Raw genomic sequence first — 25,714 nt, forward strand, 5'->3', positions numbered from 1 at the left:
TTAAATAGTTTACTCAAGCTGTGTTTGATCAAAGTAAAGGGATGACATTCTCGTTTGTTTGTAATCTACAACAAACACTCAAGAGTGGATTTTGCATTTTCTCAGTTTCCACTAGGCAAAATGGACACAAAAATAAATTAAAGGAAAAAAATATGTGGGAAAACTTTGGGTTTCTTTTTTGTGGTTATGATTAATTACACTACTGTTTCAAAGGTTTGGGGTGAGTAAATATATGTTATGAATATATATACAGAAGAAATGAATACTTTCTTTTAAGAATAAATTAAATAAATCAGAAATGACAGGACTTTTACATTACAACAAAATAAAAATCTATGTCAAATAAATGTTGTTTTAAATCTCTCTTTTCAATCAAAGAATCCTGGAAATAAGACAGCTCACAGTTTCCACAGAACTATTAACATTAATAATAAAAAGAATTGTTTGCTGAGCACCGAATCAGAAAATGATTGAGTTTAGATTTCTGAAAGAACGTGTAACACTGGAGACTGGAGTAATGGCTTCTGAAAATGCAGTTTTTACACCACAGGAATGAACAGTAAATGGGTATTTTACTGTAATTTTGATGAAATAATTAGATTTTTCTTTTTTTCCCAAAAACATTAAAAGTTCTTACTGACCCCAAACTTTTTAAGGGTAGTGTAATAATTGCTTTATATTTATTAAATAATTATTTCGCTTGATTCACCCGTGTTCTACAAAGCCAAACTGGAGAGAGAGAGAAAAAAAAAAAAAAAAAAAAAAACATACCAGGGCCTGGATTCATGAAAATATTCTTAAGAATACAATTCTTAAGATAAATTTCAAGAAGTTCTTAAGTTCTTAAGAATTTCTCAAATATGTTCTTAAGAACATCTTAAGAAGAAAATGACAGTCTTTATCTGACTGAATAAATGGCGTTACTTTGTGAAGATAAGTTTTTGAACAGTCACTTTTAAAGAGCTTGTCTCAAGATGGAGTAATCTGTGTCATTCATTTGTGCGCATCTTTTTGCGCTCTCCAGAGTGAAGAAGTCCTGTATGTGTACATATTTATGGCTAAAAAATTAAAAAATGAGCTCACTACTGTATCTGTCTTGTTTTTATAGCGTCATTGAATTTTGAATTCTGGAAAACAGTCAAGTCACACATAATAATGACCGATCATTGTTTCCATTATCAGTCATTGGTGCGTCACTTCAGAAAAACTTGTGCACATTAATAGTACTACTATGTATTACAGGTCCTTCTCAAAAAATTGCATATTGTGAAAAAAAGTCATTTATTTCCATAATGTAATGATGTAAAATTAAACTCTCATATATTTTAGATTCATTGCACACCAACTGAAATATTTTTCAGGTCTTTTATTGTTTTAATACTGATGATTTTGGCATACAGCTCATGAAAACCCAAAAAAATCCTATCTCAAAAAAAATTAGACATATCATGAAAAGGTTCTCTAAACGAGCTATAACCTAATCATCGAATCAACTAATTTAACTCTAAACACCTGCAAAAGATTCTCCTGAGGCTTTAAAAACTCCCAGCCTGGTTCATACTCAAAAACCGCGCATCATGGGTAAGACTGCCGACCTGACTGCTGTCCAGAAGGCCATCATTGACACCTCAAGCGAGAGGGTAAGACACAGAAAGAAATTTCTGAACGAATCGGCTGTTCCCAGAGTGCTGTATCAAAGGCACCTCAGTGGGACGCTGTGGAAGGAAAAAGTGTGGCAAAAAAACGCTGCACAAACGAGAAGAGGTGACCGGACCCTGAGGAAGATTGTGGAGAAGGACCGATTCCCGACCTTGGGGGACCTGCGGAAGCAGTGGACTGAGTCTGGAGTAGAAAACATCCAGAGCCACCGTGCCAGGCGTGTGCAGGAAATGGGCTACAGGTGCCGCATTCCCCACAGAGAAGCAGCACTGGACTGTTGCTCAGTGGTCCAAAGTACTTTTTTCAGATGAAAGCAAATTTTGCATGTCATTCGGAAATCAAGGTGCCAGAGTCCTGGAGGAAGACTGGGGAGAAGGAAATGCCAAAATGCCTGAAGTCCAGTGTCAAGTACCCACAGTCAGTGATGGTTCTGTGGTGCCATGTCAGCTGATGGTGTTGGTCCACTGTGTTTTATTCAAGGGCAGGGTCAATGTCAGTAGCTATCAGGAGATTTTTTGGGCACTTCAGATTTCCATCTGCTGAAGAAGCTTTATGGAGATGAAGATTTTCGTTTTTTTTTCAGCACGACCTGGCACCGCTCACAGTGCCAAAACCACTGGTAAATGGTTTACCTGACCATGGTATTACTGTGCTCAATTGGCCTGCCAACTCTCCTGACCTGACACTCCATAGAGAATCTGATAGGATAGTGTGAAGAGAAAGTTGAGAGACGCAAGACTCAAATACACTCTGATGAGCTTAAGGCCGCTATTTGAAGCATCCTGGCCTCCATAACACCTCAGCAGTGCCACAGGTGATTGGGCCTCCATGCCACCTCTGCATTGAAGCAGTCATTTCTGCAAAAGGATTCCCAACCAAGTCATTGCGTGCATAACTCGAACATATTTATTATGAAGGTTGACTTTTTTTGTATTAAACAACACTTTTCTTTTATTGGTCGGATGAAATATGTGAGATAGGAATTTTGGGTTTCATGAGCTGTATGCCAAAATCATCAGTATTAAAACAATAAAAGACTGAAATATTTCAGTTGTGTGTGTGCAATGAATCTAAAATATATGAAAGTTTAAGTTTTATTCATTACATTGTATGGAAACATAATGAACTTTTTCACAATATGCTAATTTTTTGAGAAGGACCTGTATATGTAGCTAGTGTTGTAGTAATACTCAATATAACAATTAATTTGAAATAACCCAATAAAATTCATTAAATATTCTTACCATGTTGGTTTAATGAAGTCTGAGAAGTGAAGATTATCCTAAATTTAAAGGTGCAATGTGTAATATTTACAAAGATACATTGACAGAATGCTATATAATATACATAACTATGTTTTCAGAGGTGTGGGTATAAAGACCTTACTTAAAGAACCGTTTTCATGTTTTATTAATTACATTAGATTGAGCAATTTCTATCTACATACACCCCGGGGTCCCCTTACATGGAAGTCGCCACCATTTTTCTACAGTAGCACTAAATGGACAAATTGCTCTACAGAGCGCATTTCGTCACTTTGTTGTTCTTGCGAATAAAACACTGAAACAATGATGAACAAGTACATTAATATCCATGATAACATCGATTTATTGAATAGTCAAGTAAATAAAAGTTCCTTAATTTACCTTTGAAAAGAAATATCATTTGCTCTCTGCTGTCTTTACCGACATCATCTTTACCTGTGTCGGCCACCGTAGTTTCTCTAAGGGAGGGTAGTGAGTGGGGGACTGAGCCATTAAAATCTACACACTGCACCTTTAAGATGGTATTTACAATGATTTTTAAGACAATTGTTTTCAAGAATTTGAATTCTTCTTTAGTTTTTGTCTTAGGGGTGCCATAGAAACTGCAAAATTCAGAATAGTAGTCAGAAAATCCAGATTTCTCACTACTATGACGTCATACTAGTCCCACCCATTTGTGATGCTCTCTGCCTTGTTAGGATATACACAGCTCTGCCCATTACTGTTTTCTTGCTGTAGTTGCTGGAGAATGTGCGCAATGTCAGAGCGCCAAAGAGCCATTAAGAGTGTTGTGTGTTTGGGATGTACCAACGAACACACGAGTCTCCACAGACCGCTGAGGATGCAATGGTTAAATTTCATTTTCGAAGGAAATGTCCCGGAAAAAAACTGAAAATTCCTATACGTTTGCGCTAACATTTTATGCCGGACTGCCTCACAAACGAGGGTCAGTTCAGCGCTGGAGTTATGCAAAGATTGCTTCTGAAAGAGGGATCGATACCAACGCTTCGTGCACAAACTTCCAGACTCCAGACAAAGTAATCATCACGCGTCATATTTTGTTTTCCAAAAGAGCTTCTTGGCTCTCCGTAAGGCTAATGTTGCTAAACCTCCCATTGTCTCTGCTTGTTTTCACTAATGCTGCCGTCACGTGCTACCAGAATGAACGTAAATAGGAATGTGGTAGTTAAAAAATTGCATTAGGAAGCAATGTGTGGTTAGTAACACAGTCACCACCCAGTTAAACCGCAACACTGGTACGCCCGCGAGCATGAGCTCTTGAAGCACAGCACTCTTCTGAAAAGGGAGGCGGGATCACCAGCTCATGTTCATTTAAAGGGGACAAACACAAAAAACAGTGCGTTTTGGCTCATACCCTAAAAAAGTGGCAATTTCAACAAGCTATAAAAAAAATATATGTGGGTTATTTTGAGATAAAACTTCACATACACACTTTGGGGACATCAGAGAACAATTTAAAAAATATTGTATCAATGGATTTTACGGCACCTTTTCTGCCTTTAAGAACATTCTTAAGAAAAATAAATAAGAATAGACATTGGGAATACAACATATTTCTTAACTTTTTTCTCAAGTTAGAAAATAAGAAGAAAAATGGCAGTTTAAGAAAATAAATGAAAATATTTCACCATATCCAAATTAGAATAATATTATTTAAGTAGCCTACAGTAGCTCCAAAAATAAATAAATAATTTAAATAATTAAAAAATGTGCCTCAATCACAACTAAACTGATCAAAAAGAAGACTGAGGCCCACTTTCAATTCAAGATATAATGTGAATGCAAACAAGAACTATGCTCATTTGTAACTAAAGAACTTTTGTTCTTTATAGTACTCAAATATATAAACACTTAAAGGGTTAGTTCACCCAGAAATGAAAATTAGCCCATAAATTACTCACCCTCAAGGCATCCTAGGTGTATATTTTTAAGATCCTCATGTTTGTTTATAAGGCGTTGTCTGGCTGTGCACCAAGGTATATTTGCGATCTTATTGTGCCATATTGTCCTGCTAGGTCACTTAGATCTTCAAAATCACTTGCTTTTAAAGGTGTCACGAATCGCTACAAATTAAAGGGTGATCGGGCCTTTTCTGTGGCTGGGCCCAAGCTTTGGAATGCTCTCCCTTATCATGTGAAGTCTGCTCCTTCATTGGACATTTTTAAATCTACTCTGAAAACACATTTTTATTCTTTAGCTTTTGGAAAATTGTAATTGGTGTTTTTTTTTTTTTTTTTTTTATAGTGTAGTCCTGCTATGAACTATATACAGCACTTTGGATCAATTTTTTATTGTGTTAAATGTGCTTTATAAATAAAGGTTGTTGTTGTTGTTGTTGTTGTATATGACTTTCTTCTTTCAGACGAATCCAGTCGGAGTTTAAAATTTAAAATTAAAAAAACTGTCTTTGATCTTTCCAAGCTGTTTAATGGCACTCAGTGGGTGTTGCAGTGCATCAGTCCCAAAAAGTGAAATAAAAACGCGCCATCCATAATAACAGTGTCTCACCCGGCTCCGGGGGGTGAACAAAGGCTTCCTGTAGCGAATCGATGGGTTTTTGTAAGGAAAAATATCCATATTCAAAACATAATAATCACTTAAATGAAGCTTGCGCCAACAGTTGTACATGGAAGCAGCTCCGGGAGAATGATGTATGAGGTCAGTGTTTCGCATGCGCCGGTGAGTCTCGCGAAAACCAACGTTTGTTTAACAGAAGCAAAGAAAGCTACATTTCCTTACTTTAGCAAAGGAAAACCAGTCTCCTCTTGGCTTATATCGAAATCCTCCGACATTCTTCTTTACAAATCCTCATTTTGTACCTCTAATTAGCGACCGTTGTTTGTTTTGATCTCTCACCGTGCACTTCCGCGTTTTGTCACTTCTGAGCGGCGCATGTGCAAAGCTAACATCATACGTTATCTGCCCAGAGCTACTTCTGTGTACAACAGTGAGCGCAGGCTAGATTTAAACTGATTATTACGTTTAAATATGCTTATCTTTCTTAAAAAAACATATCGATTCGGTACAGGAGGCCTTTGTTCACCACCCGGAGCCATGTGAGTCACTTTTATATTAAGATGGGTGGTTTTTATTTCACTTCTTTTGGAATGATGCACTGCAACATCCACTGACTGCCATTAAATAGCTTGAAAGATCAAAGACGATTCTTAATTTAACTCCGACTGGATTCGTCTGAAAGAAGAAAGTCATATACACCTAGGATGACTTGAGGGTGAGTTATTTATGGGCTAATTTTCATTTTTGGGTGAACTAACCCTTTAAAGAGTAAGGTGGCATTAGAATGTCAGCAAAACTTGACTTAATTTGAAGACATAGCATACAACAGTTTTCAAACTTCTTATTCAACATGAGATTTTAGGCCTTTTTGTTATTTTAGCCTTTTTTTCTAAGCAGCAGTGTATGAGATGTTACTGTAAATGTTTTTCAGGTCAAATAGTTATAAAAAATAAATGAAATAGATTTTATATATATATAAATCACAGCATAATTTTAGACAAAATCGTTCAACCCTTCCATCTACTTGTATAATGTTCTTGCTGCATGTATAACTGCATGCAGGTTGTTAGATATCACAGTAGGTTAAGACAAAACAACATACTGTGTTATGTTATGCAATTCCATTACCCATATCAAATACCACTGACATACAGTAGTAATCAAGGACGCCTAAATACCACACACAAGTGTCCCAGTAGAATGCAAAGCTCAGGCAGGCAGATAAAGGGTGGACTTGATCTTAAATTAAAGACTAAGGGGTGTCTGACCTGTACTGAGCTTGGAAGTGCTCCTGTACGAAACTGTGTCGAGTTCCAGGCTGCTGTGAGTTTGCTGAGCCGAGGCATGAACTCTCCTCGAATCCCACAGAACCCTGAGAGGTGCAAGCAGAAATAAAAATATATTTTAGTTGTTTTTCACAGTGGTTTTGGGATGTATAACTACAATTTACAAAGAGAAAGTACAGACATTGACATTGAAACTCTGAGATTGACTGCAGAAAAATGTCTCAATACACAACCAGATACAGGTTATGAATTAATACCTAACTGAGACATGTACATATAGCTAGTGTCAAAATACTCTTATTTTTCTATTCATAGAAATATGATCACTATACTATATTATGGAGATATTGACACAAAACAACATCAACATTCATAAAATGTATTTGAATTTTAGTTGAGTTTATAGTTTGTTTGTTTTTTCTGTTGGGTGTTTTTGGCCTAGATTTCTTTGGACTTTGTTTCTTTTTATTTTCTCCTCTTATGTGTAAAATTCATACCTTTGAGTTTTTTTTTTTTTTTTTTTTAATTTTATACATTTTAGACTGCCTCTCAAGGCACCTTGTCCAAGGCATAACACTAGTAAATATAGAGAAAGAAAACAAGAACAAAAACATGCAAAGAAGTATTTCAAGTGATTAGGACATAATGGTTTAAGTTCCTGAAAGAATAGAGAAACTGGCTAAAAGTTTACGAGTCATGAAAATGTATAAAGGACATCACCCTGTCAGCTGATTTCATCAGGATGCTCATATTTGGGAATAAAATAAGAAGAATCATACCTTAAAAAAACAGCTTGCTTCTTTAATTGTTCTCTTTATTAATTTGATTGTTCTCTCGATATTAATAAAGTATGTCACCCATTTTATTTAACTAGTTTTTACTATATTTCTGTGAACATAGTATGACCTTCTAGAAAATTATTTGTCTTCAACATTGTTGCAACAGTTATTGTCCTTTTTTCACAAAAAAATAAAAAAATGACACCAGTGCAGAGCAAGTTCCGCTACAGGTCTGTGTCCATTATATTAGTACTCTATTCTCTCGAATAACGCATCTTACCTTTTCTGCTTTGTCTGTTTTCCAAGTTGTTGTTATATAATTTACAAAGAGAAATGACAATGTAAAATTGTTTGTAATTTAAAATAATCTAGGCTACTGCATTCACATGCATCCTGAGATTAGAGGACCCTTGAAAGTATCTGAAAAAATCAGATGATAATTTACAAAGAAAAACACAGACAGGTTAGATTTGGATGGGATTAAAATCATTTCATTTACATCTTTCAAACATGAATTTACCTAACCTCCTCAGGAAGAAGACTAACCTCCTAGTCTTCTAAACAGGTCTAAAAAAAACGCCCAGGGAATTTGGGGAGCAGTCAGAGAAAATTAAATTTTAGTCTATACGTTGGGAAGAGAAAACTGAAACAGTCCATATGATAAAAGTCATCTGATTCTTGAATGCAAATCCTAAAACTGCAGAATTAAACCTGTCCTTACATAAAAACTTACCACAGCGGAAGAGAGGGAGATGATTTCATACCTTTGGTTCTAAACAATGCCATATTCACATTAAGACTGAGGCACATAACAAACCTTTGCCAGTGCTGTTGTAAATCAGGAGTGAAACAGGAAACGTTGTTTGTCAGAAAAACTGTTATACAGTAAAAAGGAGAAAGAGAGAGATGGAGCATAACTCTTAATCTGGCTTTGGTTTCTTTCCATATTCATATCAGATGAATTGTCAAGCTTTTGATGTACACTTAAAGAAGCACCTTCTCAAAACTGGGTCAAAAGCCACTTAGCTGGACTTTAGAAGAGAGAATAGATGACTCAGTGGAAAAGACTGGGCAACATTTCTCTCTCTCTCAAAACATTTTTTAGCCAATGCACCAATATGCTTGATATAGCCTGATAATGTTGCTTTAGGTGCTGATAGTGAGGGTCTAAGATTGCACTGACTTGCTAGTAGCAAAAGTCACATAGTGTGTACCACAAAACTTTTATTGCCGAGGCAGAAATATAAGAGGAGTCAACCGATGATGTCTGGAGAACACTGCTACAGCATTACAATGAACTTATCTAATTATCTTTCTCTGGCAGCAGACACTGCAACATTCTTTACAATCAGAATGGTTTAAGATCTGTGTTCACTCACCGACTACCTAATTGAAAGTTATAATTCAAACTTAATATATTTCAGGACAGAACATAGACATCTGCAAAGATACATAATATAAAGATGCATTTCATGTCAGTGTCAGATGCAGCCTATGTGTTTGTCTCATCGCAGAACCTGTGATGAGGTTTGCATGAGTTATTGCCTTTAAAGAGATACAAGGTCAAACAGATACTAATCGCCAGCATCAGCAAAACAACAGAAACCGCTAGACCACACAGATACTCATGGGTAACAGATATCAGAATGTTTCATTCAGCAGACAAACTCAGCCCAAGGACTCACCCTTGCAGAGGAACTGCTGCTCTTAAAGGGACAGTTCACCTTCATTTGCTGGTTCCCATTGACTTGCATAGTGTTTTGTTGTTGTTGTTGTTGTTGTAAGTTTTTCTCTCCTCCATACTATGGAAGTAAATGGGAACCAGCAACTGAAAAACAACTTCCCATTCAACAATGACTGTCCTCTGAATTATTCACTGCAGAGTCACTGAGGATGCACATAAAAACATCAGTGTCTATTGAACATCACTGTCTTTTGTGAACCATTTCTGATTCAGGTAAGATTTGTTAAGTACAAGTCTCTCAAAGACAGCTGTTGTCACTTTCTTTAATGTTATGAATTCAGTGTGAAGTATGTAAATGTTGCTTGGTTAAAAGAATAAAATAAATGTAATTGGGTGAAACGGTGAAAGAGATGTAAGGAAGTGGAGATAAAAAAACTGAACTACTGTGAGCAAGTGGGGAAAGAGATTTGAGGGAAGATGTGAGGAAGATGAGGAAGAACTGTGAAAAAGGGTGAGTGGGCGGGCTAAGATGTGAGGAAGATGAGGAAGAACTGTGAAAAAGGGTGAGTGGGCGGGCTACAGGGAACTGCGGGAAAAACTTTAAGGAAGTAAAGGAAGGGGAATTGTGTGAAGACTTGTGAAAGAGCAAAGCAAAGGTAGAGGAGGAGTGGGGCAGAGTTTCGGTAAGGGAAGAGCTATAAGAAAGTCTTATAGCTGTCTCTCTGAAAAACTGTGGAAAAAGAGCTTTGTCATAGTACGTTTACTGTGAGGAAGTGGGAGAAGAATTATGAGGAAGTAGGGGAAGAGTCGTGAGGAAGCGGTGCAAGACAACGGAACAGTAAAAGGGTTATGATGAAGTGAAGTAAGAGTTATGAGGAATTAAGGGCAGAGGTGTGAAGAATAGAGGGAAGAGCCATAATGAACAGAGGGAGTGCTCATGAGGAAGTGTTAACAGTGGTGTAGGTAAGAGCTGGAAGAAAGTGAGGGAGAAGTTGTGAGGAAGTGTGGAAAAAAAATATAAAGAAGTGAAAGGGGAGCTGTGAGGAAAGGGAGGGGTTCTAAGGAAGGAAAGGAAGAAGAAGCAAGAGGAAATAAGGGAAAAGCTGTGATGAAAAGTTCACACTGAATCCTTTTTATCCACTGCATCCATCTGTCTGCCCACAGAGGACAGTGTGAGTACCCTCCTGCCTGTGAAGCTGGATGTTTGTAAGGAAATCCACTGAGGTTGCAGATCTCCACTATCTGCCTTATACTGTATCTCTCTTCCTCTATATTCCGTCTGTAGTAAGAAAACAGCTGAAACATTTTCACAACAAATGAATCAGAAACATGTCAAGTATTTTACCTCTTCTCAGAGAAGAGTCTGTATGAGTCATTATAAATATGCACTATCCTTTACAAAAGTTGATAAAAGTTATTCCTTATTGGTCAACAGTTCAGAGCTATGTGTACAACATATGAGTACCAAAGGAGCTTTGAGGCTTTAAAAAGTATAAAATAGCTTTTTAAAACTTCCTTCTTTGTTAGTGCTATGGGACATCATGGGCTTTCTCTATCCCTCTTTTTCTGTCTCTCACAATAAGAACAAAGACTGACTAGACATCAGGCAGAAGTGTTTGGCACAGAACCTTGTCCCGAACACAGCTGTCAGACATACAAGTACAATTGTATCTTTTATCCAAATGCTTGCTGCTGTTCCAGCGAAATCACAAAATATAATTCAAGTAAGCCACCATTACTAATACTCAGAGGCCCCAAAGTGTACACTTAAATTACACATACAGATGCATGAATTGCAAAACAAATATCAAACCGAGTGCAATTTATTTTAAGAAATAACACAAATATTTCACAAGAATTATAAACATGTCAGGTTTCAAAACCAGAAATGTAAATAATTAATAACTAATAAATGCTTTATTAGTATTTATTTATTGCCCATACTGAATTTTAGATGTAATTCCAGAATATTTAATATATTACTAAAGTGCTTAAGCCAACTGTACTACACATTACACAAACTAACAAGTACAAAGCAAAGGGTCCAAACTAACAACTAACTAGTAGGTGCATAGCAAAGGGTGCAACCCTACCCAGTCAGTTAAAAGTATTGCAAAAATGTCTCAGAAAGCCCAGCATAATTTGTTTGCAGATAACATTATAAAATTTGGTAACACTTTGGATTAGGTAACACTATTAATAGTTGCTTATTAGCATGCATATTATTAGCATATTGGCTGTTTATTAGTACTTAAAGCACACATTAATGCCTTATTCTGCATGATCATATTCTAGATCCCTAGATACCTTACTTACTCTCAATAAGCAGCAAATTAGTAGTTTATTGAGGGAAAACTCTTAGCTAGAAAATACGTTAATATGTGTTCTCTAATTTAAAGTCTAACCTGGAATTCATATATTTTTCAATGTCTTATGTGAAAGTGAAAAAAGTGACATGACATACAGCCAAGTATGGTGACCCATACTCAGAATTCGTGCTCTGCATTTAACCCATCCAAAAGGCACACACACAGCAGTGAACACACACCGTGAACACACACCCGGAGCAGTGGGCAGCCATTTAAGCAGTTGGGGGTTCGGTGCCTTGCTCAAGGGCACCTCATTCGTGGTATTGCCAGCCCGAGACTCGAACCCACAACCTTAGGGTTAGGAGTCAAACTCTCTAACTACTAGGCCACGACTTCCCCAGTGGTCGACATGCCCAAAATTGTTACCGTTGGGACCACTGTAAAATGTCTGATAGTCTTGATATATTAATTTTAATTACTTTAATAAAGTTGTCAGTCGAGCAGGATTTAAAAGCAAATTCCCAGAAGAAATATTTCTCAGAGCCATGTCTGTTTCTGAACAGACAGCAAGACTGAAATCCTAGAATGGCCTGTTATTTGTCCATTTCTATCAACAGTCCAGCAAGGGTAGTTAATTGGTGTCCTTCAGAGCATTTTCTCTTTGATCAGAGGCATTTACGAGCTATACAGAGATTTCAGCTCAACTCTATAGTGATGCTCTTTCTTTACCAGAAACCCCTCCAAGAAGCCTTTATTTTTCGCATCAGTTGGGCGGCACCAACAGTCATGTGAAAAGAAAAGGTGGTGGGAGGTCAGCGGGAGTGGAGGAACAGGCAGAGAGGCATGTAACGGGGAAATGAAATGCTAGTCTTGCAGGAAAGGGGCTGACTCACAGCTATTCTTTCAGACACACATAGCAGCTGCTAATTCAGGCTATTCAGCCGGGGCTTACGGTATCACAGCAAACACTGGCACTCACAGGAGAGGAAAAAACCCTGACAGGCATTTCACTCTAACAGCCCTCTATCTCTGTATTTGTTTATCCATGTGTCACTTTATCCATCTCCATTTTTTTCTGTTTCTGCATTTCAATTAGATATTCACAATCCCTGGATCTCTATGAGTTGTCTCATTCCCTGCAATCCCTCTAAGGGCTCCTCAGAGTCTCTGATCTGCAGCGTTTAGGTCACACACCTACATTCAGACTTTTTTTTACATTACCTGGCTTGCATGTCTTGAGTCAAAGAGCACAGTCGAGAAGGATCTTCTTGCCTTTACTCACTCTGCCTATGAATGAGTAATAAAAATTCTTTAAATCCCAAGAACAAATTTTCATGGTCTGCGTAAAACATTGTATTTGTATTTGTGCAGCACTTCCTGGTGTAAATAAAAATTAGGAGCAAGCCTAAATGTGAAAGATTCTGCAGTAGTTGAACTTGATTCCAAATAACTTTTACAGGGTATTAAAAGTTGCTCACAGTTCTGTAAAATAGCAGTTTACATACCAAAGCCATCTGAGGAAGATTGCATAGCAGGCTTGGTCTCCTAGCGACTTGCTGGCCAATCCAGCCTGTTAATACTTTTATGGATCTCAGATTGATATAGATGGCATTGCTACAGTTTTTCAAAGTGAAGTGAGTGACGTGACATTCAGCCAAGTATGGTGACCCATACTCAGAATTTGTGCTCTGCATTTAACCCATCCGAAGTGCACACACACAGAGCAGTGAACACACACACACACACACACTGTTGAACACACACCCAGAGCAGTGGGCAGCCATTTTTATGCTGCGGCGCCCGGGGAGCAGTTGGGGGTTCGATGCCTTGCTCAAGGGCACCTAAGTCATGGTATTGAAGGTGGAAAGAGAACTGTACATGCACTCCCCCCACCCACAATTCCTGCCGGCCCGAGACTCGAACTCACAACCCTTCGATTGGGAGTCAGACTCTCTAACCATAAGGCCACGACTTCCCACAACGACTTTTTTCAGTGAGTTTGGAGCATTTCAGTAGTCAGTGGTCATCAATTAGTGGACTACGGTCCATATTCAGAGCTTTTCTGGCCATAATTCAGCTGCAGTAGTTTCCCAAACATAAACCAGCACAGTTTAGGTGCATCTATCTAATAATGTCTCATCCAATCAGATATATTCATGCTATGGTCAAGCCTGTAGACATGTGATAAGATGTTGATGCTATGACTCAGTAGCATCAACTGTACATTTCCCATCTATCACCACCCTCTCTCACTTCTTACAATAAATAAGCAGGAAAAAAGCACACTTAGAGTAACTAAATATGTTGGAGAGAACTGCTAGATGCTAATGCAACAGGCATTATTTAACTATACAACATTATCTAAAGTAATTGATTATTCTTATACAAGGTTTAAAAAAATATTTTATTAATAGTACTAAATTGAGAATTACATACTTGAAATAAATACAAATGCTGTGGCTGAAACCAGGATGCATAATGTACTGTAATGAAAAGAAAGAAGTTTAAAGTAATGGTAAAGCTTTAGTAAAGCAACATGGAGCTTGTGGTCTGGCCTGATGGCCTAAAGTAAAGAAGAAGAGCAGGAAAAAATAATATAGCTCCAGAAGGGCACAAGCATTAGTAACAATCCTCTTTTATCCTGTCCTTGACATTCACGACAATGAGCAAAGGCTTGCAACTCATCATTGTGGTAAGGACTATAAAATGACCCTTTTGTTATGGGGGTTGGAACACGGAAATGTAGATAATTTTCAACCCCCAAGATATACATTCTGAGCATATACACTACAAAAGGTTTGGGGTTGGTAAGATTTTTTAAAACTTTTAGAAAGAAGTCACTTATGTTTACCAAGGCTGCAATTATCTGATCAAAAATATAGTAAAAACTGCAATATTGTGAAATCTTATTACAAATAAAATAACTGTTTCATTTACATATATTTTAAAATGTAAATGATTCCTGAGATGGCAAAGCTGAATTTTCAGCATTATTACTCCAGTCTTCAGTGTCACATGATCCTTCAGAAATTATTCTAATATGCTGATTTGGTGTTAAAGTAACATTTCTAATTAACATACCAACTGAAATGAATATAAATCCCTTTGATGAATAGAAATTTCAAAAGATCTGATATTTACTGTTCATTTCCTGTCTTTACTGTCACTTTTGATCAATCTAATGCAGTGGTTCCCAATCACGGTCCTGGAGAATCCCCAACACAACGCTTTTGGTGTCTCTCTTATCAGACACACACATTTGAGGTCTTGGAGTCTTCACTAATGATTGTTTGAATAGGGAGACATCTAAAATGTGCAGTGTTAGGGAATTCTCCAGGACCAGGATTGGGAACCACTGATCTAATGCATCCTTGCTAAATTAAAAAACTTACTGGCCAGTCAAACAGCTTTTAAAGAGCCGTGAGCCTAATCTTGTACAAGGAAAGGACCAGTGCAGACTGTTCTGTGGTAAAATAAAATGTGTGGGATCAGAGCAGATAACATTTCCCCTTTATTCCTGAAGAATAATTTTACAGTTCTGCAGACGAATGCATTACAAAAAGACTCTGAAGCAGAAATATTGTCAACACAATATTTTTTATGCTTGGGTGTTTATAGATTACCACGGATACCGTACAATATATAGATGATACTCCCAAAGCCATGTTGCTGGGTGCTGATCAGTCAGTCATTCAGATGATAAATAGAGCATACAGCTGAGATGACTGGAAAAATGCACCAAAATCCCCAAAAGCACCTGGGTGTGAACACAGTGCACACACAGTGAGGATTCAAACCCCTGCTAGGCGAGTAATCTCTAGACCTCTCCACGATACAGCATGCCAGCCCACCATCCTATACACCCCCACAGCGAACGTAATCCAAGTGAGATTCACAGCACACACAAACACGCACACACACACATACATCCAAAATACACACCCACTCACAGCATGAGCTATACTGTGCTTTACAGAGACAATCTTTAGCTTCAGGAAGAGATAACTGAGGTGACAGTTTCATCTTGCTCTCACCTGAAACAAGGACTCACTGGCTTCACAAATTTAAATTCTGACATTGATTTTTCTCCCTTAGGTTAATCATAAAAACCTCTGCAAATAATGAAATGTTTTTTGATTCAGTCAGTAAAATCATATTCAGCAATTGTGGCGCTTAAGATACTGTACCTGATGTGATTAATGAATTTGACAAAATATTTTAACCAAAAGACAAGAACTATGACAAAAGCAAACATGTTAAAATTCATTTTACTTCTAACATGTATGACTTTCTTCCATGAGACAAAAGAAGAAATTCAATCAAATGTCGAATCTGCTCTGTTTAATATATTTTATATATTATATTTTTATATATTAAACATTTGGGGTCAGTAAAATCTTTTATTTAAATTTTAAGTTATGTGACAGTAAAGACTTTTACATTGTTAAAAAAATTATTTCAAATAAATGTTTTTTTTTTTTTTTTTTTTATGAATGTTGGACTTTCTATTCATCAAAGAATCTACAACAAATCTTTCAACATTCATAATAATATGACATTTTTCTTGAGCACCAAATCAGCATAAGAGATTGATTTTTGAAGGATCATGTGACACTTAAAACTGCAGTAATGGTTACCCTGAGAAAAAAAAAGAAGAAGTTATTTTAAATTGTAACAATATTTAAAAATGTTACTGTTCTTACTAAATTTTTATTTAATTAATGCAGCCTTGGTGAGCATAAGAGACTTAATGACCCTAAACATTTGAGCAGTTCTTAACATTTAAAGGGTTCTTAAATAGAATTAGTTTGAGCCCAAAGAAAGCTTCTGATTATCTGACACTGATATGAAAATCTTTACTTGAGAACGGATTCAAAAATAGCAATAGGATACAGATGCATGCCAGAAGAGCCTTAAACATGCACACACACACACACACACACACACACACACACACACACACACACACACAGAATCAGCCCACACCTCCATCGGCAACACATACTCTACTGCTTGCGCCTCACGTCAAAGAATAGACAAAAGTTTAGATGCCTTTGAATATTTTAGTTGTTCTCTGCAGTATTTAGGGAGTTTATCTGAAATATTCATCGGTTTAATCAAACTTTCCTAAAAAAAGTGTTAAATATTTCAAGCAGCAGTGAAATCCATTACAGGCCCTTTAATAGTATCTAGGGAACATGTAAGTGTATCAGGCAGGTACCTGCTTTCTGAGGGTTTAAATGGACACCAATGGCACATAACCACAGGAGAGAGACATTATTATGAACAGTTCAGATCACAGACATACACTTTATTACAAATTTATATAGTTTCATTCACTATGCATTTTCACAGTATAAATATATTAAGGATTTCTTTGTTATCTCAATTTTAGCCACTTTTAATCTACAATTTAGATAAATGCACTCTAAAAAAAAAAAAAGAAGAAAAAAAAGTCTTTGTCACAAAGAATGCATCTAGTACCTAGTGAAAGCAGCATAATATGATGGAAAAACCAAGGGAAAAAAAGCAAAACATCTCACAAGGGGGTCATCAAAAGTCTATTACGTTTAAAAGTGCTTAAAATACACCTATTCAGCTCTGACAAGTTCATAAAGAGGGTGGGATGCCATTACGCAGTGTATGGTGCAGTTTTAAAGCACCCCTGAGGTTTCAGGAGCGGGTGATGGTGAGCCGGATGTGCATTCTGCCCTCTCAGCCGATCAATTCCTTGGCTAATGTTCCTCTCTTTTGTGGCATATGCCTCCCTCTCTCTGCCTTCTAACTCTCACTCTCTCTCTCACTCACTCTCTCTGTCTCTGTAAGGTTGAACTTGTTAAATATTCATAATGCCTCAATCTCAGAGCTGTGTTTATAGAGGCTTGTCCAAAAGTGATCTAGTGTGACAGTGTTCACTGCTTCAAAGAGCTCTCTTCATTGTGTTTGACCTAGAGGGCCCCTGTTGAAATACCTAGGTAGCCATCACTCTACTATTGTATTACAACAGACATTCTTGGGACAATGTTTGAATTCACAACAGAACAGAAACAGATTACAACTCTTTCGGGGACAAGACCAACATACACACTAAAGCCCCACTGCCAGTGATTTTATCAATTAAGGTCACCTGGTTGTTGCATTGTTGGTAGCTATGCAAGTAGGCATTTAAGTGCTGATTTGCTAAACTATACTGACTAGTCTCTAGGTGACTAGAAGGAGCCTGAAAAAGCCTGAAAAATAAGGTCCCACTAGAATTTGATCAAACCCAGCTGGCACACGACCAACCTTCACTGTTGAAAAACATTCAAATGACCTACACTTTTAATGCTAAATATTGTCATCATATGATGTGATTTCAAGTTTTCCTTTTTCTTTGGAGTGTTACAAGCTGTTTGTGAATAGATAAGATCCCTAAAGTTGCATAGACTAAAGTCTCAAACCCAAAGAGATATTCTATATAAAATTTAAGACTTGTCCATGCCCTCCTAAAACAGCTCGTTCTAACATGCCCCCACATCTCTACATCACGGTGTGGGAAGATTTGCATAACGCCACCTAAATGTTCATGCAAAGAAAGGCAGCATAACATATTGTTGCTGCCACCACCGGCGCCATGTTGTGAAGAGGCTGTGTGTTTCATTGGGAAAGCGAAACTACTTGGCCTTCCAAAAGAGGACACCACTAGAAATCAGTGGTTAAGTTGTATTTACAACACTGTTCCAGAACAGTTCAACCCAAATATTCAGATGTGTGCAGCTCATTTTATGGAGGACTGTTTCCTGATCCTAGGAGAGTAGACTACAGTGCCAGCTGTTCTGATTCACAAACTGTAAGTATGTTTTCAAATTTAAAGGATTTGCCACTGACAATTCAAACGCGAGTTTTGAGCAGTGTAGAGAGTAGTGCTTGTTGTTTGTCATTTCTCTGATCAAAAATGCAGACATGGTTTTGTGTTTACGCAACGCGTAAAAAGACATAAGTCAATATAATTTGTAATTATGTCCCCACTGTATACAACAAATGCCTCATTTGTAAAGGGTTTCATTGGTTTTGTCTCGTTGTGCCAGTGTTCTGACAATTTGTGCTACCCTGTCAGATTTTGCTACCTCCCATTAAAACAGATGGTAGCATAATTCGGAAGCAAAATCCTTTTTTAACATGTACACCTAACGTTACCCCAGTGGTTCTCAATTCCAGTCCCTGCGCCCCCCAGCTCTACATATTTTGCATGTCTCTCTTTGTTAACACACCTGATTCAGATAATCAGCTCGTTAGAAGTGAGCTCCGAGCATTAAATGTGTTCCCACTGACATTGTCCCTACACAGTGTTCATTGCTCCCTACTCCCTGAGCAGGGGAAATCTGTTGAAGTTTACCTCACTTCGGAACATTCATTCACAGATTTTCGCTGTGCAACGTCTTCACAAACGGACAAGTGTGACATCGTATACCTCTGTAAATAAATACAATTTAAATTCACGTCTCACACACTTTGAATGGAACATATACGTTCGCTTTGAACTGGAGTGATGGCGGAATAGTGAAGTTCACGTCGCAGGGCACTTACGTTCCAATAGAACAAACGTCTGAAGCGATAAGAGAAACACACAAAATGTGCAGAGCAGAAGGCATGAGGACTGGAATTGAGAACCACTGACCTAACGTTACCCCACCCTAAACCCACCCTTACAGTTGGATGAATACAGTGCTGGTAGCATAATCTGATAGGTACCATTATTTGTTAAGACATGGCATAACAGTGTGTTAATGGGCGTAACATTTCCGCCATACGCTTGAGGTATTCAGCCAATCACAACACACTGGATAGCTGGCCAATCAGAGCACACCTCGCTTTTCAGACCGATGAGCTTTTTTTAAAAATCGACGTTTTAGAAAGTCGGGTCATAGAGGAGCAACAATAATGTACATAATGTGGAAAATAATGTGTTTTTTTAACCTTAAACTGCATAAACACATTTCATTACACCAAATACACAAAATCTTTTTAGCAACATCATATGACCCCTTTAATCAACACTGAAATTTTACCAAGATCTATATGAAAGATGTTGAGAAAATGTTGTGATATCAATGTTGATTCCATTTGTGAAATATAAAAAAAATTCAGCAGTGATTTAATGTTAATGCTGCATAACGTTGATTCATCTACAAAAGTGCTGAAATGTCAGCTGGGAAGAAGTATTTTATAGGGTGTTCACACAGAACACATTCTTGCATTCCAAAACTGCTAGACGAAGCCCACATTTTTAAAATGTTCAAGTATTTTTAACATGACACTGCGAGACACTGAAACTGAGAGGTGTTATAGACTAATGATATATTATAGACTAAAGCCCTGTACGGGCATCAAATCTAGGGCCTCCTCCACATTATACAGCCTACACTACTGTTGAAGCCATTATATACTTCTGTTTTGTTTTAATATCAAAATGGTTATATTTAATTTTGTTTCGTAAGTTTTTTTTTTCTTAAGTGTTTTTGAAAAATGTTTGGAGTATTTTTGTTTGTTAAATTCAATTTTTGTTTGTTTGTTTGTTTGTTTGTTTTTTTAGGTGACGACCATGCGGCTGACAGCGAGTTGACCACATTTTTGTTCAATTTAGACTTCTCAAATCATCACTTGACTTACCTACAATGAAATCCATAGACATAAAACACTTAAAGCATTACACAATGTTATTTTTAACATAAATCTAGAAAAGTGCCTGCTATTAGGTGCATATCCAAGTGTTTGTGCAGAGGAAGCTAAAGCATCCTTAATGCCGGACATGTTGCAGGGTTCTCTGAGATCATTTTAGTCGCATTTGCAATCACAATGAATTAAGTTGATTGTTAAGTTGAAAGTTACAACACTGTTGTCTGATTTTGCTCTATTTTGTCAACAAAAATATCACTCATACCACCTACTTATATGCCACTTTTGTGTTCTGTGCCACCTCTATAGTGCAAATGAATTTTGTCAATGCTGTTTTCATTTGATTGGTTACTTCTTGTTCTACTTGTTCTTATTCTATTCTTTTGATGAGAATTTTTGAAAAAGCTAATAAATATAAATTTTTGAGTTTGGCATAAAGATTTAATAAAGTTAATAAAGTTTTTAATAAAGTTTTAAACTTATAATAGAGTTAGAAAAAAGGCAAAAAATAAAAAAAAATAAAAAAAGCCCCTTTAAATCACTTTAAGTAGTCAAATATCACCTCGTAATAGGAACACACAAGTGCTCCTAAAAAAGAAGAAGCGTAGAGCCTTGCATGGAGGTGTCTGCACAATCACTTGCATTTTTCCCTGATAACAGTGGAAACAACTTTAATTTTTTATTTTTTTTTGCTCATATAGATGAGAGTAATATCATTCAAAAAAAGTTTTTTAAAACTTTTTTTAAAAAGTTTATTTTATTTGTGTATATGAATATCAAAAAATAAAAATAAAGATAAAGAAAAGAAACAGGATGCGCTTTCTGTCATATCAAAAAAATACGTAAACTGGAACGCGTCACAAAAAATGAACGGAAACTCAGTGTATAGGTTACTTTGCCTTTGCCTTTCTATATATCTATAGAAAGCTTGAAATGTCTACTTTAAAATTAAACGATTAAAATCAAAATCAATGGTGGTAAATGGTATCATCCATATTAAAGGTGCATTTCTCTCTAAAGGTGGAGATGGCAAGCCAATGTCGGCTGTAAAGATAAAGCTGACACCGACTTGCTATCACCGTAGTAGAAAACAGTAGTTTATCAATAAATAATAAAAATATCTCCTTACTATTTTTTCCCGATAGGCTACATTCAGTCGTTACTTTTGCCGGTGTTTTGCGGCAAGCTTAATGTGTGTGCTTGAATGTGGAATAGGTGCGCTATCCTATATATTAAACAAAAATAACAACTTTATTAAATAATTCCTTTGTCAGTGGTCTCCTCTGTGTCACTCCATATCACCGTGCTGTGTATGCTCTTCTGTGTCTTTCGCGCTGTTTTCTTTCAAATCAAAGCTAAATACACAGAGACAGCGCATCCTTGTGGCGCGGATGTCACAGAAGAGCATACGCAGCACGGTGATATGGAGTGACACAGAGGAGACCACTGACAAAGGAATTATTGAATAAAGTCGTTATTTTTGTTTTCTAAGCTTACAAAAAGTGTTCCCGTCACTTCATATAACCCAGATTGCACGTCTGATGGCAGATGGAGTATTCTGACGATGACTTTTCATACCTTTTATTGACCTTGACACTGTTATTTACTTGGCAGTCTATGGGACAGTCTCAAGCCTCCAGGTTTTCATCCAAAATATCTTAAATTATGTTCCCAAGACAAACGGAGCTTTTATGAATTTGGAACGACATGGGGGTAAGTGATTAATGACAAAATTTTAATTGTGGGGTGGAGTAACCCTTTAACCAATGGATGTCTAAAATATAAAAAGAAGGGGAAGCCTAAAACAGCTTAATGCCCGGACCGCATGCGAGCTATGTGAAATAAATAAGTCGAGTCCCATCGAGCTCGGGCTGAAATGCAGGGCTCTATTATATATCTGACTGATAAATACAAAAGAGATTCTAAACAATAGGTATAAGCTTTATTATACAAAACAACTGTTGTTGTCACAAAAAAGGGAGACTATAATAATGGAAATATTTCTTAGAACAGATGATTTGAAGTACAACAGCAACTGTCTTGTAATTTAACACTGAATACAGTGTAGCAGCGGTACTTTAAAGGGGATGTAAAGTGACCTAAATTCTCAGTGATGATTGTAGCATGCAGTACTGAATCCTTTCTTTATAATATGGAAAATAGTTGCAATAATGTTCTTCAAAAATTCACTTGTGCTCCACAAAAAAAAAAAAGTAATATGGGTTAGGAACAGCATGAGGTTTAACAATTCCTTTTATCGTTCATGTTTTCAAAACTCTCTTTAAAGCTGAATGATCAGTTATTATGTAACTGCATAAAAGAGATTTGGCACAACAGAATCACCAAGATAACACATGTGAGGCAATCAGGACACTCCATATTCAAATAATAATAATAATAATAATAAACATAAAGCTTTCCTGTTCTTAACTCAGAATCTTATTATTTGTTTATTCTTTACTCTAAGTCTTCAGAGCCACTACCAATCTTAAGGAAAGTCCAGACAGCTGGGATCAGATTAGAACAGAAGTCTCGCCAGAGTCTCTTCACTTCAAGTGAACAGCCTTGGCTTTACCTTCAGAGTCTTGCAGATTAGACATGCCACCATTGGGATAAGCCATCTGATCGACATGGAAGGTGACCAACCATTATGAGGCACTTGGGGACAGACTAATCTGAAACCAATGACACCATAATATAATAATAATAATAATAATAATAGCCTGGCACACTGTGTGGCAAAAGTGTCAGATCCTTCAAAAAATGCTGAATCATATAGTGATGTGCCTTATCTGGAAACACACCAATAATAACAAAACTAAAAACGAATTAAAATAAATGTAAAATAAACTTAAAAATACATTTTTTAATGAACATTACATTAAAATTACAATGCATGGGTGTCTATAGGTCCTTTCACACATACAGTCTTTACTGGTAAATTACCAGTAAATTACAGTTAACAGATCATGTGTGAATAAGATATTTTCAAAAATTCAGGTAAATTCGCCTGGGAATTTATGGTATGAGAAGTTGTAACATTACCATTAAGGTGCTCTGTGTGAACGCAACACAAGATTACCAGTATAAGTATGTACAAGTTCAGAACGTGCTTGACACAATGTGAACATTTGACACAAAAATGAAAACATAAAATAAACACTGACCACATACCCTCCATGTTTATAAACACAACACCGGGAGGTGCAGCCATTTAGAGGTTATTTCCAGTCAGTGATTTCACAGTATTTACCAGTATTTTGAAGTTGATGTGTGAATGGTGCTTTACCAGAAAAAAGACAGAACATCCTTGCCTGTGTGAACAGCGCATTTTTGTATTTACTGGTAAAGTTGTTCTGATTATTTTACGGCAATTTACTTGTATTACTTTGTGAAATGGGTTGATGTTTAGACCTTCCACACAAGAAAACATGCTTTTGTGTATCACCCACTCCTCAAGCAGGATGCACTTCACATACAGTATATGATGAGGGAGGGTTGAACTTTCTGACTAAGTGGTAGATACTGTTTGCACCAAGTATAAATAGACACTGTCAAAATATAGTTATATAAGAAATAGGCCTATTATATAAGAAATATTCTTCTATAGACCTATACAATACATATCATACATATCAACAACATAGAAACAAAATAGAATGTGTTAGATAAAATGGATTAAATAATAAAACATAATAAATCTAAACATGGGCATTTACAGTTGATACACTACTATGTAAGACCCACCCACATCCAATTCTGCTCAAATAAAAACAGTTAATTTTGTTTAATCAGCTAACCATTGCTACTTACACATACACGTAATGACCATGTTTCCACCTGATGGTATTAAGATGCGTTTTCAGTGATCTGATCTGAAGTGCATTCCTTTTTCTTCTTGGTATTAAAGGGGTCATATAATGCTTTTTTAAAGATCATTATTTTGTGTATTTGGTGTAACAGAATATGTTGACATGCTTTAATGTTCAAAAAACACATTCTTTTTCAAATACTGTACATCAGAGTTTCTCAAATCTTTCCCTGGAGGGCCAATGTGCTTCAGAGTTTAGCTCCAACCCTGATCAAACTCACCTACCTGTGATTTTCTAATGATCCTGAAGACACTGATTAGCATGCTCAGGTGTGTTTGATTAGGGTTAGAGCTAAACTCTGCAGGAAAGTGGATCTCATGGGCCAGATCTGAGGATCCATGCTGTACATTATGGTAGGTCCTCTATACACAAATCCGGCGAAACACGGAAGTAAAGCAGCGCCGCCCTGCGTGCCTTCCTTCCAACTAAGTAACAAAAATAATTAACTTGTCCCACACGCAGCCGTATCAAGCAGATGTTAGGTGTACGAAAAGTTATTTTTATTTAGTTTTTTTTAGTACGTATGCTGTCCAGTGATGCCGGGAAGAGCGTGTTGTGTGGTTGGCTGTTTTAACAACAGCACAAAACTACAGGCCTGAAATAAAACCGTCTGTGAAATTCACGAACCTTTGTTGCACATTGACTGCCCATGTTTACGGCCATTCGGATTACACAGAGTTCCTGGTCGAGCAGAGGACCTAGATGTATTTATTTTTTGAATTTCGTAATAAAATTGACAGAATCTGAGAGCTGACATTTTTTTCTCTATCGTAAGTAACCTGCTCTGTCTAGTCGGTCTCCGTGTCCTCTTTGCTTCGCGATTTTTCTGTGCGTGAGAAAATGGATGTGTGGCGTGAGAGCGTGTGAAAAGCGTCAATTCCGTGTGTCTCACATTTTATTGCATTTGTATTAGTTGTTTGAAGAGTAAAAAAAAATCTGTGGGTCTTAAAGCAATCACAATCGGCAAGTCAGTCGGACTAAAAGGGGAAAAAATTATTTATTGGGTCGGTCCTAAATTGACAGGGTCGGTCGGGTTATGGCAAACAAGAATATTTTTAAGGATGGCCTAATAGTTATTTGAAACTTGTGAAGCTTGTGAACATATTAGCAACACAGCTAGTAATGACAGCGTTCGGTTTTATTGTCATCAATTAATACACTTCTTATTTACATTACATTACATATTTTTACATTATTACATTATGTTGTCAATAAATTACCTTTATCAGTAAGTTTTGGCCACAGCCTGACATCATCTACCCAATGTTCCCTTTCACCAGACATTTTCTTTAATGAGCAGGATCCGCTTTCATTGAAATGTCATTTTTTTTTTTTTTTATTGAATTGCTAAGTGCATACAGAATCAATGTCAGGGGTAAATACAATTGCGAGTACAGCTACAGATTATATAGTCAGGAGAATATTATGCAAATGACATAGTGAGAGAGTTTTAAGGGCTTTGGAATTGCTGGATGTACTGAGAGTGTCCAGGTAAGATTTAAGTTCCTTATAGAAAATAAAAAGGTAGGGCTTAGCATCCTGAAATTTACATTTATGTATTAAAAAAAAATTCGCTAGAAAAATAAATAGGTTTATCAAAAAATATTGGTCCTTGACATTTTTATCAAAGTTGTGCTGACCAAATAAAACATCTTTATATAACAAAG

General features: G+C 36.8%; 1 protein-coding gene across 1 annotated transcript in view; it reads right to left on the reverse strand.

Moving 5' to 3' along the window:
- Positions 1 to 25,714, reverse strand: part of LOC122145297 (ubiquitin carboxyl-terminal hydrolase 43-like) — a 64,856-nt gene that overhangs the window by 9,518 nt on the left and 29,624 nt on the right. Inside the window, exon 3 of the mRNA XM_042758158.1 lies at positions 6,731 to 6,834. Within this exon, the coding sequence (XP_042614092.1) occupies positions 6,731 to 6,834 (104 nt within the window). The remainder of the gene's footprint in view (positions 1 to 6,730; positions 6,835 to 25,714) is intronic.

Source organism: Cyprinus carpio, chromosome A6 (genome assembly GCF_018340385.1).
Source record: "Cyprinus carpio isolate SPL01 chromosome A6, ASM1834038v1, whole genome shotgun sequence".
Classification (NCBI taxonomy): domain Eukaryota; kingdom Metazoa; phylum Chordata; class Actinopteri; order Cypriniformes; family Cyprinidae; genus Cyprinus; species Cyprinus carpio.